Below are 19,987 nucleotides of genomic sequence, written 5' to 3'. Positions count from 1 at the left end.
CTCTTCTTTCGCCCCATGCACCCACCCTCCCAGTTGGTCCAGGAGACCACCCCCAGCACCTGATATACAGAGCTGGGGGTATCCAAGACCCCCTTCCCGTGCTGCCATGTGGAGCACCCATGTCACAGCAAGTGCCCCATGCCCGTTGGAGTGGGGGGCTGTGGGGTCACAGCAGTGGCTAGCAGGGTGAAGGGTGTTGGGTTTTGGTGTGAGCTGGTAGGGACTGCACACTTACATCCTCCGCAGCTTCTTGTAGGGCGAGAAGGCACCTGGGGGGATGGACTTGATGCCATTAAGCTCCAGGCGTCTACACAGAAAAGGGGGAAAAAGGAGTGTTGTAGGGCTGGCAGAGCCCCAGCACCCCATTGACAGGGCTGGGGGGCTGCAAGACACCCAAGCTTGCAATAGGTTACCCCCCTGTAGTGGCACCATTCACCCCAGGAACAACTTGCCGCCTGTGATCAGGACTTTCTCCACTGGGGAGGAGTGCCATGGGTGGGGCGACCATGCTGGCTGGGGTGGGGGGAGCACCTCCTCCTCCCCAGCACCCTGGGTATGGGGACACCCGATGCCACCCACACGCTTTATGCGCAGTCCCAATGGGGGCTTTGCACCGTAATTGGATTCCCCTAAGGAGATTATTTCTCTATTTACATTTTTAATACAGCTAAATCCAGGGCTAAGTCTGGGCAGTATGGGAGAAGGGCAAGGAAGGCCTGCCGCCCTGTGAGGTGGCTAAGCCATGGGGCTTGCCCCCACGTCCCCACTGGCTCAAGCCACCCGGAGCCCAATGGTGAGGGGCTGTACTCACATCTCTGTCATGGTCTCGGGCAGGTTGGCGGGGATAGCCGTCAGCCCCTTGCCTCGACAGTCCACAATCCCATTGCTGCAAGTGCACATGGCTGGGCAGGAGCCAGAGGACAAGCTGCAGAGCTGGGCACGTGCCGGGTCCGTTTGTCCTGCCGGGGAAGCAACCACCATGGGAATTACAAAGAGCTGGGCCAGGGGGGTATGTGGCAGCCATGTCCCAAGGAAGGGACCATGGTGACAGCTTGGTGTGCTGGGACAGCTCATGGCACCCTTGAACAGGTGCACAATGCCCTGCTGCACCCCAACCCCATGCAAATGGCACGCAGTTCCAAGGGCACAGACCGATGCACCCTTTGTCACGCTGATAGGGACTGTGCTGACCTGAGCCAAGCCCACAGTGTGTATCCAGACTCCGAGCTAGGGCACGTGGCAGGGAGTGGAGGTGGGCCACATCGATGGGACAGGCTTTTTCTCCCCAGTCTGTGTCCCTACCCTGGCACCCGCTGCCTCCCCTGTCCCTCTCACCGGAGCAGCTGAACTCATTCTTCTGGATCTCAGCCACGTTGAGGCCACGGAGCTGGGCTGGAGCAGCGCACTGGGTGAAGAGCCCAATGGTGGGGCGCTGGCGCAGCCATTGCGAGAGCCAGGCCAGGTGGCAGTCACAGAAGAGGTGGTTGGAGTGCAGGCGGCTGCAGGCACACAGGGCAGTCAGAGGCCATGGGATGGCTCCTGCCCACCCCACTGCCCTCCGGATGCCCCAGCCTGGCTTATCCCAAAGGCTGGGGGCATACAGAGTGGGACATGGACAAGCCCGAGAATATCTGTGTCAGTTGCCAAGGCCACCTTGCTTGGTAGTGCTTGGGGAAATTCTGCATGGGTGTCCCCTCCATCCCCTCCCCGCAGTGCTGTCCCAGCACTGCTGAGCTGCCAGCACTGGCAGCAGAGCTGGGGACATTCCACTCCAACCCGGGGGGCCCCAGCACTCACAACGTCCGCAGCTTGGGCATGTGGTTGAAGCTGGACACGGGGATGGAAGTGATATTGTTGTTATTCAGAGTCCTGCAGGAAGGCAGAGGGGGCAGGTCAGGGCAGCCAGGCAGTAATTGAGAGTGTGAGATGGTCTAGGGGGCACCAAATCCCTGGCAGCAGCAGCACCGCCCCACCCCCCCGGCACAGGGTGGATGGATGGTGAGGTGAGGGATGGGGACAGCCCAAACGCCTGGGCAGGGCTTGTTGCCCTTTCCAGCCAGCTGCAGTCAGGTGGACCCCCTTGAGCAGGATCAGGCCCTGGAGCACAGACCTGCTGCAGTGATACCAGACCCCTGCTCAGCCCCTCCTCCGGACCAGGGTGAGATGGCACGCTGGGGATGTCCCTGTAGTGCCTCGGTGAGTGGGGACCACCCAGGGACACCCTCACCCCACATGGTGCTTGCAGGCTGGAGGCTCCAGCTGGCCCCTGACCACTTACAGGACCTCTAGCCCCCGCAGGGCGCGGAAAGCCCCATCCTCAATGCAGCTGATCTGGTTCTTGTCCAGCTGCCTGCAAGAGAAAGACAGAAAGAACATTGCTGGGACAGCCCAGGCGACCGGTGGGTCCCAACGCCACCCACTGGACCTGACCCCAAACTCCCTCGTGCCCATCTGCTGGGACTCACAGGTTCTTGAGGTCAGTGGCCCCACGGAAAGCTTTTCTGGGGATAGCCTGGATGAAGTTCTCACTCAGGTCCCTGCAGAAGAAAGAGATAGGAAGGAAAATGAGCGGTGCCTGCAAAACACGATGCCCCATGGGACCAAGGCATCCACAGGCAGGGGCATGCTCTGGCACTCAGTCATCTCCCAGGGGCTCTGGAAAACTGTGATTTGGCTTCAGGTCCTTGGTTGCCCACTGCCCTGCTGGCCATCCTGAGGCAAGTTTGGCTCTATTCATGGTGGCTGCAAGTGGCTGGAGCTCCCCAGGTTGTCCCCAGCTGCTGTCCCCAGCTCTGATTAGCAGAGCTGCAGGGCACAGCGCTAGGAAAACCCTCTGTACTTAAATAGCCTCTGACTGCTATAATTACAGGTCCCTGCTGATTAACTGGTAATTACACTTAGTGGCTCCAGCAGGCATTCCCATGGAGCCTGCCCTGCACTTTAGAGGGCACAAATAATCGGGTCATTAATTACTTCATTGCTACAGGGCATTGTCTGTGTGATCACCTGCTCTGCAATGCCAGGGCGTGCCAGGCTGGCTGGGCTCTGTGTGGCAGGGCTGGCAGTGGGTCAGTTCCCCCCTTATGCCTGAGTTGGCTTTTAACCATGAAGGCCAAAAATCTCACTGCAAGCAGAGTCTGAGTGGACTGGCTCAACTCACCCCAACCTTGAGGGGATGTGCCTATTGTGTTTGTGCCCCATGGCTCCTGCACAGCCATTCCCTATCCCACCTTAAGGGCCAGGAGCTCCTCTGAGCTTGACAGGTGCCTGCACCCAGCCCCATGCCAGCACAGCCCTGCTCCAGCCACCTATGGGGCATAAGGCCAAGTCCTCAGCTCCCTCCTGGCACAGGGAAACTGAGGCATGATGTGGCGTTTGTTCTATAGAGCAAGTCCATGGGTGAGTGTGGAGCAGGACCAGAGCATCCTGCACAGATTAAGCATCCGGAGCATTACACAGGCCATGCAGGCACCCTTCATTCCAGCCCCAAGAGATGGTTTGGGGTGTCCCTGGATGCCAGTGTTTCACACTCAGTGCTCACCAGGTGTGCTTCGGCATAATGAAGCCTGTTCACTACTGATATCCCAGGGCAGTTGGGCTGGGTCAGGACAGAGGCACAGCATCCGTGCTCCCCACCCCGCCCCCGGTCTCCCCCGTGTCCTTGCTTCTTCCAGAAAACAGGCTCAGCATGGCCCACAAGCTGCCTGCAAAAGAGCTGGAGATCTCCAAACTGGAACTTCACCCCAGATGAAGCCTTCACTGCCACAACGGGGAAACGCTGCCAGAGGGACACACCAGCATCGCTTGCACAGATGCATGAGAAGAAGGGAAACCCAAGAACCGTGGCCTTGCCCAGCCCTCCAGTGGGATGCCCAGCCACCAAGGAGCTGCCACATGGTGCCAGAGAGATGCACCAGCCCCTGTGCCCTGCACACTTTGTGCAGGGGCTGCTGCATCACTCTGACACCGTATTAACGGCGCAGGGGCTGCTGCATTGCTCTGTCTCGTTCCTGGGGATCCAAACGCGGCTGGCAAAGCACCGCTGCTGGAGCAGAGAGAGGGAGATGCCTACCTTGGAGGGGCCCGGGCTCCCGGGGAGGGTAAAGCCCCGCTCCCCCGCCAGCAGCCGGTGCGCGGCAGGCGCAGTTTCACCACTACCCGCGCGGCGGCACTGCCAGGCTGCCCGGCCCGGGCCGCCTGCGCTGCCTGCTCCGCCCTGCTCCAGCCCTTCCCAGGGCTCTGGGCCGAGGCCCCCCAGAAGGATCGGAGTCGCCTCGCACACTCCTAAGGGGAAGGACCCGACACCTGCAGCAGCCCCCGACACGCCAGCATCCCTTCAGATACAAACGCCCCCTCCCCATCCTCTGCTGGGGACGCAATGAGCCCGGGACCCCTATGACTTGCACTGACCCTTCAGAAAAACACATCATCGCCCCAAATCCCCTCTTCCCTTTTGGCTCCTAGAGGAAGGAATCCCCATAGAAAACCCTCTGGAAACCCCAAAAGTTCACTGCTCTTCCTAGCCTTGCATTCAATGCATCATGCTCTGTCTGGGCACCTGCCTGTCCAACATTAAACTGGCCACAGTGCGGCCAAGCATGGAACACCCACCATGCTTTGGTGCTCTGAAACCCCCTCACAGCTCTGGCACTACCTGCCCAGGCAGCCCCAGCCTGCAGCTTGTTTGGTTCTCCCATGAAAACCTTGCTTGTGTTTCTCCGCTCGCAGCACATGGAGTCCCAGCGCGCCCAGGGAGTAAACCCAGGCGTCTGTCTGCAAGCTGCTCACTTACAGCTCACAAGGGAAATGCTGCTAGAAGGTTGCAACTGACTTTGCAAGGCTTCTCCCCTTCACAGCTTTTTGTGACAGTCACCGATGCAAGTGCTGCCGTTGGGGGTACCGAAGCCAAGAGGGACAGACGCTGGATGCGAGGGTTTCAGCAAGGCCCCGGCACTGGGCTTACATTGCCGGCACAGTTACACAGCTGACGACACCAGGACAAACACATGCTTTGCCTGCAGGATCCTTGGGCCCCGGCATTGGAACAAGGCATGGCCCCTTCCCTCCTGGTGTTTCATAGCTCCCAGCTATGTTTGCTTTACACTTTGGCGCCAAAAAAACAGCAGATGGCACGGCTTCTCCTCTCTCCACCGCACGGCTTGCAGCACCCTCAGCGGCTGCGCCGGTGACACCTCGCAACCCGCCAAATACAAGTGTGTTGCTGCCATCACGCTCGGAGCGCCAGCTTGCAGCGGTGACCACAAGCACCGACAGGTCTGACAGCCCCTCTGGGGACCAAGCCAGTAGATGGGCACAGGCAGAGGAGGGAGAAAGAAAGCAGCCCCTGCCCCATTGTCACAGATGCCTTTCTGTCTTTTCCAGTTTCACTTCCAGGTATTTTCCTAAAGCTCCAAGTTTAAGAGTTCCTGGATATAGAACCCAGGGAATACCCAAGCAGTCGGCCCATCCACAGCACTGCTGTCCTCCCATCCCCGTGTCACGGTGACCATGGAGCTGAGTTTCTCCCTGCACAGGACAGGGTGCAAAGGGCTCCAGTAATCCCAGGGGTGCAAAGGGGGAAGGATGATGATGGGTGAGCAGGCAATGGGGGATGCACAGCCTCCTCCCTGCAAGTGCCAGAGGACAGAGCCAGACATCTGGACTGCCAACACCCTGGGCAAACACTCCATGGAGGCTGTAGCACACATGCTTGCCCCAATGGGAAGCTCTCAGCAGCTTGTCTGCAAATCAGGGCCCCCACTTGCTCCCCAAGAATCTGCTGCATTTCCCCCCCTTCCTGACCCAGCCCCAGCCCAGCCCCTTCTGCCCCCAGGCTCATCTCCCACAGGGGTTTCTGACCCAGCAGATGCCTGTTAATAAGCAGCAGCCAGCTCCAGTCCATGGGGAGAAGGAAGGCACCCAATTTCCTTCCACATCCCCCAAAAGCCTTATGGCCAAGCTACATACACATATTCCCCCCTGCTGGGTAGCACGGAGGGTGGCTGTGGTCAGGGACTGGGATTCTGAATGCTTCCCTGCTTGAATCTTCCCCACTGTGTGCACGATGGTTGGTGGAATACATGCAGGGTGGCTCAGGAGGTGCCCCCAGCACTGGCTTTTCTGGCAGCCAGCAGCCCCTGGCCCACGGCTGCCGATCCTTGGGGAGCCTCGGCGAGGAGCCAGGAGTGGGGTACGGCTCCCTCGGGGCTGGCAGGGGCTCGGCGGCGGGAGCCAACCCCCCAGCGCGCCGCCCTGCCCGGCACTTAGCGGGGCACCCGAGCAAAACTGTTCGACATCTCTTCCCAGTGGGGAGCCCACTCAGGCAAACAAACCAGCAGCCTTAATCTCCCCAGCATGAGCCCGGCGGGCTGGAGGGCGGGTGGAGGGAGGGGGCCGCAGCAGGGCTGCGACGGCCGGGCAGGGAGGCCGGGGCTATTACCACACTCTCATTCTTTTGGTTAATCCTGACTTCACACTTTAACCTGATTGAGCCTTGTTTGGCGAGCCGGCTCCTCGTGCGCCGTGTGAGGGGATTAGGGCTGGACGCAGCAGGGAGGTAATTGCTTCCCAGCGGCGCTGGCCCCACGTCCTCCAAGCCCCCCGCAGCCTGCCAAGAGCAACAGGACAGCCTGGCATCCCTCCGGCACGGCGCTCCCCTCGCCAGGCAGCCCCGCTTGGCAGCGTCCCCCGGGGCTGGCCGTGTCGGGGTGCAGAGGTCCATCTTGTCTGGTATCAGTAACCACAGGGGCATCTCCATCCAGGTGAAAGCTGCAGCCCGTGACATGTCCCTGCCATGCCGGCAAGGGCTGCAGAGACATGCCGCAGCAGGCAACTGGCTTTTCGCCCTGGCAGCACCCACATGCAGATGACCAGCTGCTGGCTCCAGGAAGGTGAAGCACAGGGGGTTGCTCTCCTCTTGAATTTATTTCCTCCCCAGCTTCCACAATGGAAACACATTAGCATCTGATGGTCTCCCAGACCCTCTCCTGCTCACTGGGGCAGATCAAAGGCATTAACTCTTCAGCCGCTGCCAGGCTGCTGCTCCCACAATGAAAATGCATGGCAGGTCCCTGCTCAGGGGCCAGGTGCTTCCCCCAGCAGCTCTGCTCCACTGGCACTGAGACCAGCCACTGCAGGCACCAGCTCAGCCACAGCAATCGCCCACCAAGTCTTGATCAGACAAGGCAGTTGCCCTCACAACCAAGGCCACGCAGCCCTGGGCAGCACCAGTATTTCGGGCTGGGATAGCTCCTCCCCAGATTTCAGCATTGCCTCACTGGTGCTGTGCCAGAGGAGGCTGTGCCAGCATGCAGCCAAAGGGTCTGCCAGGAACTAACCATCAAGGACCATGACACCAGAAGCTATTAAGCAGCCCAGTGTCCCTTGGGTCATCCCACACATGCTGTTTGTCCCAGCACCGCCTGCCCAGGGCTGAGGGACAGGCAGAACCGGGGCTGCCCTGCCACCACGGCTGTTCAGGCCACCGTCTCCACCTCCTGACAGGTGACAAGGGTGAGCGTGAAGCAGCAGAAAAACTCCCACTTACACAAGATCAATAGACTAAATCAGCACTCGCATTAGTGGCTGACAGCCCAGAGTCCCCCCGGGGTTTTGCTCTCCTGTTTCTCGCTGCAGGGGAGGTGCAGCTGCACCCAACACTTCTGCTAGCATCAACGCCCACCCACAGCCCCGCACTGGGCGAAACAAGTGTCACCCACATGTCCCAGCCACACGATCCACTTGAGGTGATGGACACAAGTCCCCAGTGCTGCAAGGACCCTGAACCCATGGAAGGGTGTCGCAAAGGCTCTATCCCCCCCAGGGGAGCTGCTTGCTGGAAGTCGGGGCAGCTGCCCTGCTGCTGCATTAGCAGGGTGCCAGGGTAACAAGGCAGGGTTTTGTCCAGTGTGTCACCTGCCTTGGTCCCCAGCACTGGCTTGAGCAGGGCCCCGCAGCCCCGTCTCAGGTTCAGGGTCCCACATCGTGCCCACAGCATTACGTCAGGCTGTTTGATTTTTAATGGGCTCCGCCAGCCCAGCTGCCGGCACCACTCCATCCTGGCTGAGGGGGACGAGACAGACCTCCCACCCCCTCCACCCCGCCTCACTCTGCCATCCCCAAGGTCACGGGGAGCCTGCGTGCTGCCTGCTGTTGCCTGCTACCCGCTGCGAGCCTGGTGTTTGCACAGGACAAGGTGGGATTGCAGACTGAGGTACAGGTGCAAATAAGCCAGGGTGCAGCACGGTGGGCTCAGTGTGAGCCCCTGCCACTGAGGAAAGAGATCGTGGCGTGTCTGGAAATGGCACCTCGGCAGGGGTCAGAAAAGGAAATAGAAGGAGATGGGACAGGGTCCAAAGCAGCACAGCGAGGGGGAAAGGGAACATTATTCGCTGCTTTTCACACCACCAGAACAAGGGATAACCAGCACAATCACAAAGGCAGGCTTAAAATCACAGCTAAGAGTGATTCCTCTAAATTATGCATTGTTAGTCCATGGGACTCCCAGCCACAACCAGATCAGAAGGGGAATGAATAGAAGAAAAGTGCATAGATACACCTGCAATGCCATGCTGCGGCAAGGATGCCTGCAGGTGGATGCTCGGGATCTGGCTTCTGCTGCCAGGAGACCAGCTGGGCACACCTCTGGTAGGCAGCACACTGCCCAGTGCAGGCTGCCAAGCACGGCCGATGGCTCAGCTGCTGCTCAGCCAGCACCGACGGTCACCCAGCAGGAGTCACTTCTCCTGTCAGCCTGTTTTAGTGGGAGGCAGAGATGTACAACCCTTCTACTCCCCAGAGCAGCGTGGGGGATGTCAACCCGGGGTCAGCCTGATGCCTGCACCCCCTGCTCAGCCAGGGCAGGGTGCCAGGGTCCCTGCTCCAGTCTCTGCCTGCCACTCTTGTCCCTGCCCCTCCTCGGGTAGGGGGGAGCACAGCGAGTTGGTGGGGGGGAGTGTCTGCTCCTGCGATGATTCAAGGGGGAACAGCTGGTTGCTGCGAGGAGCATCCCAGGCTGGGCGGCGCAGCACAGCCCTCCCCGCTGGCAGACAGAGCGAGCGCTTCATCAAGCAGCCCCAGCCGCCAACAATTACGTGCTGAGTAAATCGATGGGATATAATTGGACTATTAAGATCTCATTATCCTCCTGGCTCCGGGTATCGCAGCCTGCAGCGTGCTAGGGGAGACCACAACCTGCAGCCACAGAAACTGCCTCCTGACCTAGACAGTCTTGATGTGTACTGGGGACAGGGTGCACTGAGCAAGATGGTACAGCCAGAGGGGACAAGGAGAGCAGCAGCAACCTGTATTCAGCACAGGAGACATTTCTGTGGCACAGTGAAGCACTAGACAAAGGCATAGAGGTGTCCCTAGAGGGTCTCTAGAGATGAGGAGGTCCAGACATCTTTGCTCTAGTCACCATAGCAGCCTGAAAGCCACCGCTGGCCTTTCCTGCCCTGTGCAGGGCTTGTTGCTCCTGGGTGGCACTGAGAGTTTGTCCTCTATATGCACTGTCACATGTGCCTCTACCTCAGCCTAGCTGGAAAGCAGGGCTCATGTCCCAGTCTGTGAATTGCAGGATCCCTGTGCTCCTGAGTCCCACAGGCTGCTCAGCCCTGGGGGTCACCTCCTCTGTGCAAGGGCCTCATCACCTGCTCACACACCACCCATGGGGGTGTGATGTGATTCCTGGCCATAGAATGGTCCTCCCAAAGGGACCAGAGCCCTTAGAACTTCTTGGCAGGCAGGATGACACACCAGGTCACATCCACTGAGGTCCAAGCAACAATAAATAATCACTTCCCTTAGGAGAGCTGCACCCCCCCACCCCCATCTGAAGTTTTTTGCAGTAATATTTCTTGGTATCTCAGCACCAGCAAAAGCAATGGATCAGAACTCATCCTTGACAGGCCCATACACATATAAGGACAAAACAATCCTTCACTGGAGCAAGGCAACACACTCTAGACATCATGATGTTGTGCTGAGCACCTCAGACCGTGGACCTCAGTGACATGAGCCCAATCAACAAATTCTGCCTGTCCACCACATACACACAGCAAAGAGTAAAGGTGAATGCTGCCAGACCAGGGAGCAATGCTTCACACCACTCCTCTTTTGAGAAAGGCTTCCCAAAGTGCTGTGCTGACTCCAGACTTTGGCCCTGGCCCCTTCCCTCCCGGGAGGTGCAGGTGTTTCCCAAAACATTAAAGCTGGAGAGGTTTGTTGCTTGGACAGCCAAGCAGAGCGTGTGTAAAATACAACATATGCTCGTGGCAGCAGTTAGTGAGAAGAGTCCTGGCCCCAGCGTGGTGGTGCTGATTTAGCAAAACATTTCAGGGCATGCATAAATCTCAGCAGCTTCAAAGGGATGCTGCTGACCCGTGCCATGACCTGGGCCGCTGTCCTTACCAGAGCACCAGTGACTGACACCAGCTGGTGCCACCACGGTGCCTGTGTGTGCCAAGGGGGTGCACAAGGGCTGCCAAGGCACGTGGGTGCATGTGCCACAGGTGACACCAGCTGCCCCCTGTTTGGGCGTGGGGGAAGTCAGGGACATGCAACACCCCATCACGAGCAGGACGATCTGTGAGGGGAAGGTATTTGCATGAGATGGACTTTGCTGAGCAGCTCTCTGCGCAAGGCAGTGCCTGTGCAGCGTGGTGGCTCTGGTCCAGCTCCATCAAGGAGCAGCTCCCGTGTGGGCTGCGCTGCAAAGCCAGAGCCGCAGGACTCAGCCTCCATGAGTCCAAGGGGGATGCTATGGGAACAAGGGGAGCTGGCCAAGGAAAAGAGGAGAGGGTGGGAGGGAGGGAGAATAAAGCATCTGCCACCCACCCTGGAGCCTCTTCAGAGATTGAAACAAGTTAAAAGCAGCAGCTTTAATGGAAACACAAGTGAAATAACAAGCTGCAAACCCTGCATGCCTGTCGCCGCCCCCTCTCCATACTGTCCCTTTGTTCCTGCAACCTCCTTATCCGTGGGAAGGGGAGCCAATGTGAGGTTAAGGCATTGCCACCAGCTCCCCAGCATCCTGAAGTGCCTCAAGAGAGCCACAGCACCCACCACGCCCAGTGCCCTGTGGTCTGGCAGAGGCTGAGGTGGGGTGGGCAGGGGGTGCCCCTCAGCACTCACCTGGGAGCAGCCAACCAGCCACTGCCTGCAAAGGGACCTGCTGTGTGGCTGACACCTATCCCCTCTTCTCCCACTGACCACTGGATGAGGGCTCATCCCCTCCAGCAAGCATCTGCCTGGACATTGGGGTGTTAAAACTGCACCTCCAGCTTGTAGCCTGCATGTCCCACTGCCACTGGGAGCCGAGGCACACAGCTACACCCAGCCGGTGGCCTCGTCGCCACATGGCCTCCTGCTTTTCTCCATGCCTGCTTTCCACCACCTCGCAGTCTGTTCCCTCCGCCCTGGTGTTCAGCAAGCTTGTCCTTGTCCCTCCTTTCATGCTTCTGCTTCTGTCTCGCCCTCCAGTAGCGGGAAATCCCTGCGAAACCCTCCACCAAAGCATGTTTTCATTCCAGCTCCCACGCTACGCTCCAGCCCACGCACCTACCTGCTTCACATTTGCATCACCTGGCTCATTTCCAGCATGCTCCCAACATGCTGCAAATCAGTGGTGCAGAGACATCCCTTTCCCCAGAGCTGCATGGCCCCACCAGCGTCCCGCTGAACCCACCCTCGGCTCACCGCCCCACTGCTCTCCTGTTGCACAAGGAAACCACTGCCCATGGCAGAGCATCATCCCAGCGCTCAGGGACCCAGCACATTCTGGGGTGCTCTGCAAAACTGGGTACCACAGCCCAGCATCTCCAGAGCCTGGGGCAGAGAAAGCCGGGAGGTAGCAGTGGGCATTAGCTGGACCACATCTGGCTCCACCTCTGGCAGATGGCAGTGTGCCACAGTGAGACCCTCCTGTGCAGCCCTGTGATGGTTAGGATAAGGTCAATCCCCACTCACCCCATGACCCCATGCACGGGGGGGCCCTGCTGGGACAGGTGCCAGGCTCAGCCCTGTGCGCCAGGAAGCCTTGCACCCTCCAGCACACAGCGTGTGCTCCCTGCCCGGCAGCTCGTGCCCAAGAAGACACCCCAAACCCCATGCAGCAACACTCATCCAAGGTGTAAATGAAAAAGCAAACAGCTCTTCTTGCGAGCCAGCCCTGTGGGGAGCTGGCTGAGGCTCTCGTTAGCAGGCTCATCCCCTGGGTTTGCAGCACTGCTGAGCTCAGAGCTAATTGACTCCCAGGCTCTGAGGCTTTTAATTGCTAATAAGTGTGAAGCCAGCCCTGCCGGCCCTCCTGGATTCCTCCGAGGTGTGAATGAGGCTGAGCCAAGCCGAGAATTGCGTCCCGGCTGTCCCAGATCTGGCGCAGGCTGGTGAGCCAAGGAGCGATGCTGCAGATCTGTGATGCTGCTCCTCAGCTTTGCAGGTCCTGGGATACAGTTCTAAACCCTGGTGCCAGTTTTGGGAAGGGCTAAAGCAAACTCCCTCTGGCCTGGAGGATGCTCTAAAACCAATGCTGAACCTTGCAAGACCCAGCTAGTTACTTGGCAAGACACCCTGCCATGACCATGGGTCCTTCAGGCTCGCAACACTCAGCCCTAACATTAAGATGGGCAAAACTCTTGCCTCAGCAGCATCTCAGCCTGGCTTCTTGAAAGTGCCTGGGAGCGACCCCAGAGCTGGCAGTGGGATGCAAGGTGGGAGATGCATCGTGGGGTGAAAAGCATCAGCCCTTGTTGGCAGCCAGGGTAGAACCAATGGGAGATCTCAAACACAGCCCAACAGCTGGGGAAAAAAAAAAGTGATTTTACACAGGGCTGGGAGGAAACAGCCCTGATAGGAGAAGGGTCCACTGGGAAAGGAGGGTGGGAAATGGGGCAGAGCAAGCACGAGGCTGCAAGAGTACCCGAGCATGGGAACCAAGTGCAGGGGCAGACAGCAGGGAAAATTCAACAGGCAGATAAAGAGACTCCATCCTGTGTGGCACACATCAAAGCTAGGATAAAAAACTGCTGTCAGGGCAGCAAAGCCCTGCCACAAGGCTGGGCTCATGTGGGGGCTGCCCTTGTAACATCACTCCCAAGAGGGTTTGGGAGAGCAGCACCCTGTCACGGCCATGCCATGGGGAGCTGCACCCCAGCCCATGGGGCTTCCCTCCATGGAGCAGCTCTTTGAAGAGCCCCTGGCACAAAACCACACCTCGAGTCTGGGGAAGCCTCTGCCTGCAAGCAGTTAGTACAGCTGCAGCCCCTCCAGTCATAAAACACTGCCACCCACAGACCTCACCTGTGCTGGGCATCAACAGCTGCTCCTTGTTTTGGGGAGGCAGAGATGAGTTTCCAGAGGCACATCTGGATGCTCCTCCTGCCTCTCCCTGATCCACACACACATGGAACCTCGGAGCAGCAGCGAGCCTGGCAGCAGTGCCTGACCGCAAGGCACAGCCTGGGGAGCCCCGGCCCCCAGCCCATGGGTACCTGGGGCTCTCCCACCGCCTCCATATTAAAGCTCAAGTGGTGGAGCAGGCCCACGTCCCGACGTCTCTTTGCAAGCTGACCTGAGGTTAATTATCTCTGAGGTTAACAACATCCCTCTAGTCTCTGCTCCAAGTGCATCTCACTTCAGGTGGGGACACTGTCTCTGTGACCCTCGAGAGCCCAAGGCTGGCCCTGCACTGCAGACGTGCCTGAACAGCCACATCCACATCTCCTGCAACAACCCAAATGAGCTGGGATGGGAGGATGGGCATTTCCCAGTCACAGGTGTTTCCATGAAGGTTGAGCATCTCGCCACCATTACCCGTGCTATGCCAGAGCCGGCAGCTTGTGGGAATTCCTAATAAAATACAAACACACCAGAAGCAGCTCACCTCCACACCCCTCTCCTGTGCTACCTATTGCTGCATTTAAAACTCAGCTCAAGCCCAGCCGGGACTGCAGTGGGGATTCCCGCTAAGGGGAGAGCCAGGGTGTGAGTCTGGGGAGAGGGAACAGGACCCTGCACCCTTGGGGGATCACTCCTCCCAGCTCCAAGGGAGTTGCTGGTCAGGGCTGGATCTGCCCATGTAGCAGCCAGCCTCCAGAGCAGCTGCCCGGGTGGCCCAGCGCTGCTCGGCACGGCTGCAGTTCGTGCTCTAGGACCCGGGGAGTGGAGCTGCTGAGGCTGATTACCCCTGCAAGAGCAGGCCTGGCAGGTTTATTTTTAACAGTTCTGATTGAAGCTGGTTTCCTGCTGACATTTACACTCCTTCATCATTATCGGCTCCCCAGCTTCCAACTGCCAACATTAAAGGGGGGATGAAATCTCCCAAACAGTAGTGTCCTGGCTGCAAACCCTGCAGAGCGGCAGAGACCCACACAGGTACAGATGAGCAGAGAGCAGCCCCCTCGGAGGGAGCTGGGTGGCCAGGGAGCCCCATCTCACAGCAGGGGCATCACAGACTGGCACCCCACCACAGGATGCAGCAGGAACCATCTCAGGGCAGACTGGGATCACTGCTGGCACATGTGCAAGGATGCAGCAGCATGACCAGGCTACAGGTGCAACTTTGGGTGCTGATGCCCCCAGAGACACCCCTGCTTCCAGGAGTGCCCCAACCATGACCAGCTCCAGATGTTGGTACCCCAAGACATGGCTGCTGGCCCAGGCCAGCAGAAGGGTGAGCAGCCAACTTCTGAATGCATATGCCCATGCCAGCACCCCATAGCTCTCAGCAGCAGGCACGGGGCAGGGCTCAGACCCCCAGCATATTCCTCTGCAATGGGAGGGGCGAGCAGGGGCTGTGCAGCACAGCCTGACCCTCGTCCTCCCTCCCACACTGCCATAAAACCTTATTTTCAAGGCGGGCAATGCAATGCGGAGCCAGTAGCAAGGCTCCCAGCATGACCAGAGCAAGGCGCTCAGATCTGAAAACCTCTTTTTTTCCCTATGAAACAGCCAAACTCCAACACGTATGGGCTAAAAATACACCCCCAGTCTGCCAGGGACTCTGCCCGCTCTTACATTTCTTGGATGATTCATATTTTGTCAGATCCCAGCTCAGTTTAGAAATTAAAAATACCAGGTTTGGGAGACAAGCACGTCATGGGCCCAAGAAGATGTCAGAGCCCTGTGGGAGGTGGCCAGAGACCTGACTGTGGCGGGACACATCCTGCTCCAGCGAGGACTGCAGGCTGGGCACAGTCCCTGCCATGGGGAACGGCTGCCCTTCACCCCATGGAGGGGGAAAGCCCAGCAGCAGCCCTGGATGTCTCCAAGGCCAGACAACTGTGATTGAACCCACTGCATCCCAGAGCAGCTCCAAAATGGGGCAGATGCATGCATGGGAGCTTCCCTCCAGCTTTTACCTAACTTAATTACCTTAATGAGTATGAATTCACCAATAACTAATTAGACCGCCCCCTTCCTACCTAATATGCCAATAGCTGCCTCCTAATTAAATATTATAGGGATTTAAAAGCATTTCTGACAACAACTTATTAGATATGTAAAATACTGCAAATTAGCCAGCTCCCCCACTGAAACTCTGCCTGGGAACAATGCAGGGTCCTGGCTGGGCAGAAATCCGGGACATCTTTTCAAGTAAATTGAGAAGGGCCCATTCTTCTGGGAAAGAGAGGTTTTTTCTGAGGGTTGGAGATTCCCGGAGCACAAAGAAGGCAGCCCAGAAGCGCCTCTGCCAGTCCCACCACCCCCACAAGCCTCACAGTAAAGGCGGTTGGGATGTAAGAGGGCTCCCGGTTAGTTAAGTAAATATTAATGCAAATTGTCAGCGAGCCTGGAGATGAGATCCCAGGCACTACGGCTTAGAGGGGAACAGGCACTTCCTCATGTTTTCAGCCCATCCACCCTCCAAGGGGGGAGCAGGAACAGGGAGCTGCTCAGCGCCAGGAGAAATGAGCTCTGAGAGCCAATTTCCATCTGACTGCAGCACATTTGATGTCTTGTGAAGTCAAGTTCACACATGCCGTCTCGCCTCTGCCTCACACAGGGAAGGGGTCGGATCCTCCCTGCACACACACACAGCCCCAGCTCTGGCTGAGCGTGTGAGCATCCCGCAGCACTCTGGGATCCAGCATGGGAAGAGCAGTCCCTGTGGCATCCCTCTCGCCAGAAGCAGCTGGAGAGAAAAGGGCTGGGGTTTGCTCCCATCCTCATGTGTTGGCTCTGAACAAGGCTAAAGCACGGCTGCCTTGCTTTGCCCCCTGCACAGAAGGCGCCTGTGCCTTCACCCTCAACACCTGCTTGGTGTAAGAGCCAAATTCAATGATAAGACGGTGCCGTGAGGACCACGGGATGGAGCACAGGAGGGCTGCAGCATCCCTTACTGTAACCTGCAGGCAGGAGCCCAGCCCAATGCAGCTTGTAGCTGCCCCACTGCCAGGCTCTTCCCTGAAAAGCAAAGCAGAGAGCAGACGGTTTGCAAGGGAAAAGGCCAGGAGTGAAGGCAGCACATACCACCAGGTAATTGCCTGCAAACATAACTCTGCTTACAAGAGCGAGCTGCAGTGCTGGGCTTTGAACTGGGCTGTTCCATGTGCTTGGTGCTCCTGCTGCTCTCCATCCCTCCCATCAGACACTCGAGAGGGGATGAGGACAGAGGAGGCGTTTGAAATTCACACTTCAGTGTCAATACCTGAGTGTCCTGGCCTGTCTTTGCTGCACGACTGGAAGCAACTCAGGGAGCAGGAGGGTGAACAGGGAGACAAGGGCTCATGCTCCCAGAGCCTTTAGTTTCAATTTAGGATCAATTGCCTGCTCAGGGATGCTCTGCCACAGAGGGAGCAAGGAGCCGTACTCAGCCCCTTCCTCACTACAGCTCCCATGCTGCAGCTTATACTCGGGAGTAATGCTGCGAGGGAGCACCCTTAGACCGGGGGCTCTCCTCACACTGCCTGGAAGCATCTCTCGTTGTGCCCACACACACTGCGGCACATGTGTTGCAACCCATTGCCCACTGCACACCCACCAGTGTGCACACACGTGTGCTCTCTTAATCACTCCTTAACTCTCGCTTTCAAGCCTTTGCCCCAGCAGTGTAATTTTTCATGCACCCTTGCACAAGGAGCAGCAGAAGGCAGGGACATGGCCCTCACCCAGAAATGCTTCCTTGGGCACACAACCCAAGGAGCACTGGGAAGGCTAGGCAGGGAGGAAGACAGAAGCTGGAGGCTGGGAGCAATTCTGCTACTGTCATGTGCAATTAAATCAGTATCCAGACCATGCAGGCCAGAAAGAAAGGGACAGCATCAGTGACGATGCCAAGGAACAGCACGAGACATCCACCTCACCCTGCAGTACTCACAAGCACCCCACACCTCCACCTCCCCCAGAAGACCCAGAGAGGGAGCCACGGAGGCGGGCAGCTCGTGGGAGCCCTCCCAGTCCCATAGCCACTGCTGGGAGCCACAAATAGCAGGAGGTGGTCCCCAGCTGTGGGCCAGGCTGTGGCAGGTGATGGGCTGGAGTGCCTGGGAGGCATCTTCAGAAATAACAGCACATCCTGCATCTCTGGAGTCCGGGACACTGGATTCAGACACATTTTTGAGAAAGCAACATCTCATGTCAGTGAACAGCAGGTCTGGGCAGATCCTTCCTGGGCAGGGGTGGTGCTGCCAAAGCGTGGCGGGAGACTCTGTGCAAGGGAGCAGGTGCCTCATCCCAGCTCTGCTCTCCCCAGACCCTCAGTGTCCCTGGGGTGAATGCAGCACCCTGGCGTTCCGTCACCTAGCCCAGGGATGCAGATGTGTAACCCCAGATCGGGCCAGGCTCTGCATGCTAACACCCTGGCTCTCCCTGCTAATACTCTTCCCGCAAATCATGGGGGGGTTGAGGGTCTAAATACATCAAAGACAGGCTTTGAACTGGCTTAAAGAGGCACCCTGATTTTTATCAGACTGCCTATGCCACCGACAAGACTCCTCCAACGCATCTGCACTCTCCCATGTGGCATCCCAGAGCCTCACAAAGCACAGCTGAAGCCCAGACTTGCCAGAGCTGGCAGATCTGGGGGCTCTCCGGGACAGGCTCTCACCTCTGTAGCTCAGGGCATGGATGTGCTGAGTCCAGCTCCCAGACAAGGGACAGCCCTAAACTGGGGAACAAACCCCCTTTCAGGGCTGCCACCTGCTTTCGAGGGACTCAGTAGCCACAGGGACACTGTGAACTGACAGTGTGAACAGTGTGTAGCCATAAACCCAAGGACCACTCTCCATCCTCCAGCCCCTGGAGACCTCCCAAGCCCCCCAGCCCTGCCAGCTGAAAGGCTCACCCAGCCTAAAACCCCATCTGCTCTCTGGAGCCACTGCGTCTGCGGGGCCGGGCAAAACGTGCTCCTTCCCCACCAAAGCACCGCGGGGTGTGCAGCCGACCCACGGAGCTGGAACATCCCCACTGCCTCCACCACCCGCAGGCAGCTGCCTGAGCGAGTATCCCCCAGCTTGCAGGAGGCTGCAGGCAGCTGCCCACCTCCCCCAGGGAAGGCAGTGGGCAGCCAGGAGGGGACAGGCGCCAGCCAGACCCACACCGAGAGAGGAGCCGCCACGCCAAAGGCAGCCCAGCGCGGCCGCACGCTGCTAAGGGCCAGCATGGTCAGCTGGCGGATGGGGCCTGGCAGGAAAGGGGTCCTGCCGCCCATTCTGCCCCTGGAGAAGTGGGTTTACAGCAGTGTCCGCCTCACCAGGCTGCACACAGCCTCTCCTCCTCATTATTTTTTCACCGCAAGAACTATCTTATACCTTATCAATAATTCACAGGTACAAACGATAACGTTCGCTGTCATGGTCCGGGAGCCACATGTTCCCGGCGAGGGGGAAGGGGCCAGTTGCGATCGCTATTGTTAATGCCTGCGGAGTCGGAGGGGAGGCGGGGAGGATAAATATTTAACACTGTGTCTCCGAGCAAATGTCCATGACCGAGGGCTGAACATGGGTTTTACACAGAGCTGCTCCTGCCCTTGAGAGGGTCATTAGCATGTTAAAAGCCGTCAGAGCAGGGCTGATGGAAGGGCTCTGCCGGAGGGACCCCCCAGCGCTCTGCCCAGGGGCCGGCAAGGATGCAAGGGGGCTTTTTGCTGCTGCAGGAGTATGGCGATCTCTATCCTGCCTAAATTTCCCCTTTCCTGAGCACAAAGGCTGTGTGCTCTCAGCTGCCTGGCAAGGAGCATTCCCAGCATTGCCTGCTGCTACACTGGGGGGGCATGGGGGACGAGGCACCTGGGGGTACTCTGGGGCTGGTGGGTGGCCGGGCCAGTTCATTGTGCAGAGGAATTACAAAGGGGACACAAAGAGCCACACACCGCACTTTGTGTGAGCTTCCTCTCCCGGGCCGCCCGGGCCTTTCTTTTGCCATGTCGAGGGTGAGCTTTCTGTGTAAATCCCCAGGGCGCAGGGGGAGAATAGGTGTCTTTGTGAAAGAGGCTGGAAAAAAAAAAGGGGGGGGGGGTGGAATAAAGCAAAAGTACAAAACCCAGGCCAGGCAGTGGCAGGCTGCAAGGACAGGAGCACAAATATTCCCAGAGCATGTAAAGACATTGCTACAACCAGGAGATCAGGGGTCTGCTGGCTGCGAGAGCACACGGGCGTTTGCACATACCGCCCCACGCACAGGGGCACCAATAGCTGCCCACAGCAGCCCACTGCTTTGCACGTGTTGTCCCCCAAACATGAAGCCAGAGTGGGACTTCCCAGAGCCATGTCCCCAGCTACAGCCAGCTTTCACCTTCTCACTGTTCCAGGAACAATTTCAGCAAACCGGCAGCCAAAAAAACTGCAGCTGGACAATCCAGGAGCAATCTATTTTGGCCTCGCTGTCAGTCACTGCTGGCGTTTCTGCAAAAGGATGGGAACGGGAGAGGAGCAGATCTTGCCCAGCTCTGTGGAGAAGGGGGAACTGGAGGAAGAGCAGTTGTGATGGGCAAGGGAGCAGCTTAGGGGAGAGATGGCATCTTCAGCCACCACCACTATGAGCCCTGCGA

At 58.2% G+C, this 19,987-nt stretch overlaps 1 protein-coding gene across 4 annotated transcripts in view; it reads right to left on the bottom strand.

Annotated features, from left to right (window-relative positions):
* SLIT1 (slit guidance ligand 1) overlaps positions 1–19,987 on the bottom strand; it is a 61,746-nt gene that overhangs the window by 13,301 nt on the left and 28,458 nt on the right. For 2 of the 4 annotated variants that reach the window (XM_074907569.1, XM_074907570.1), the window contains exons 5-10: positions 2,466–2,537; positions 2,279–2,350; positions 1,798–1,869; positions 1,311–1,499; positions 812–925; positions 236–307 (exon numbers count right to left, since the gene is read on the bottom strand). In XM_074907569.1, coding sequence (XP_074763670.1) covers positions 236–307; positions 812–925; positions 1,311–1,499; positions 1,798–1,869; positions 2,279–2,350; positions 2,466–2,537 — 591 coding nt within the window. The other 2 variants (XM_074907568.1, XM_074907571.1) reach the window with 2 other exon arrangements.

The sequence above is a fragment of the Athene noctua genome, chromosome 5 (assembly GCF_965140245.1).
Source record: "Athene noctua chromosome 5, bAthNoc1.hap1.1, whole genome shotgun sequence".
In the NCBI taxonomy this organism is placed as follows: Eukaryota; Metazoa; Chordata; class Aves; order Strigiformes; family Strigidae; genus Athene; species Athene noctua.
Note: the sequence above shows the minus strand (reverse complement) of the source record. Positions and strands in the feature narration are given on the sequence as shown.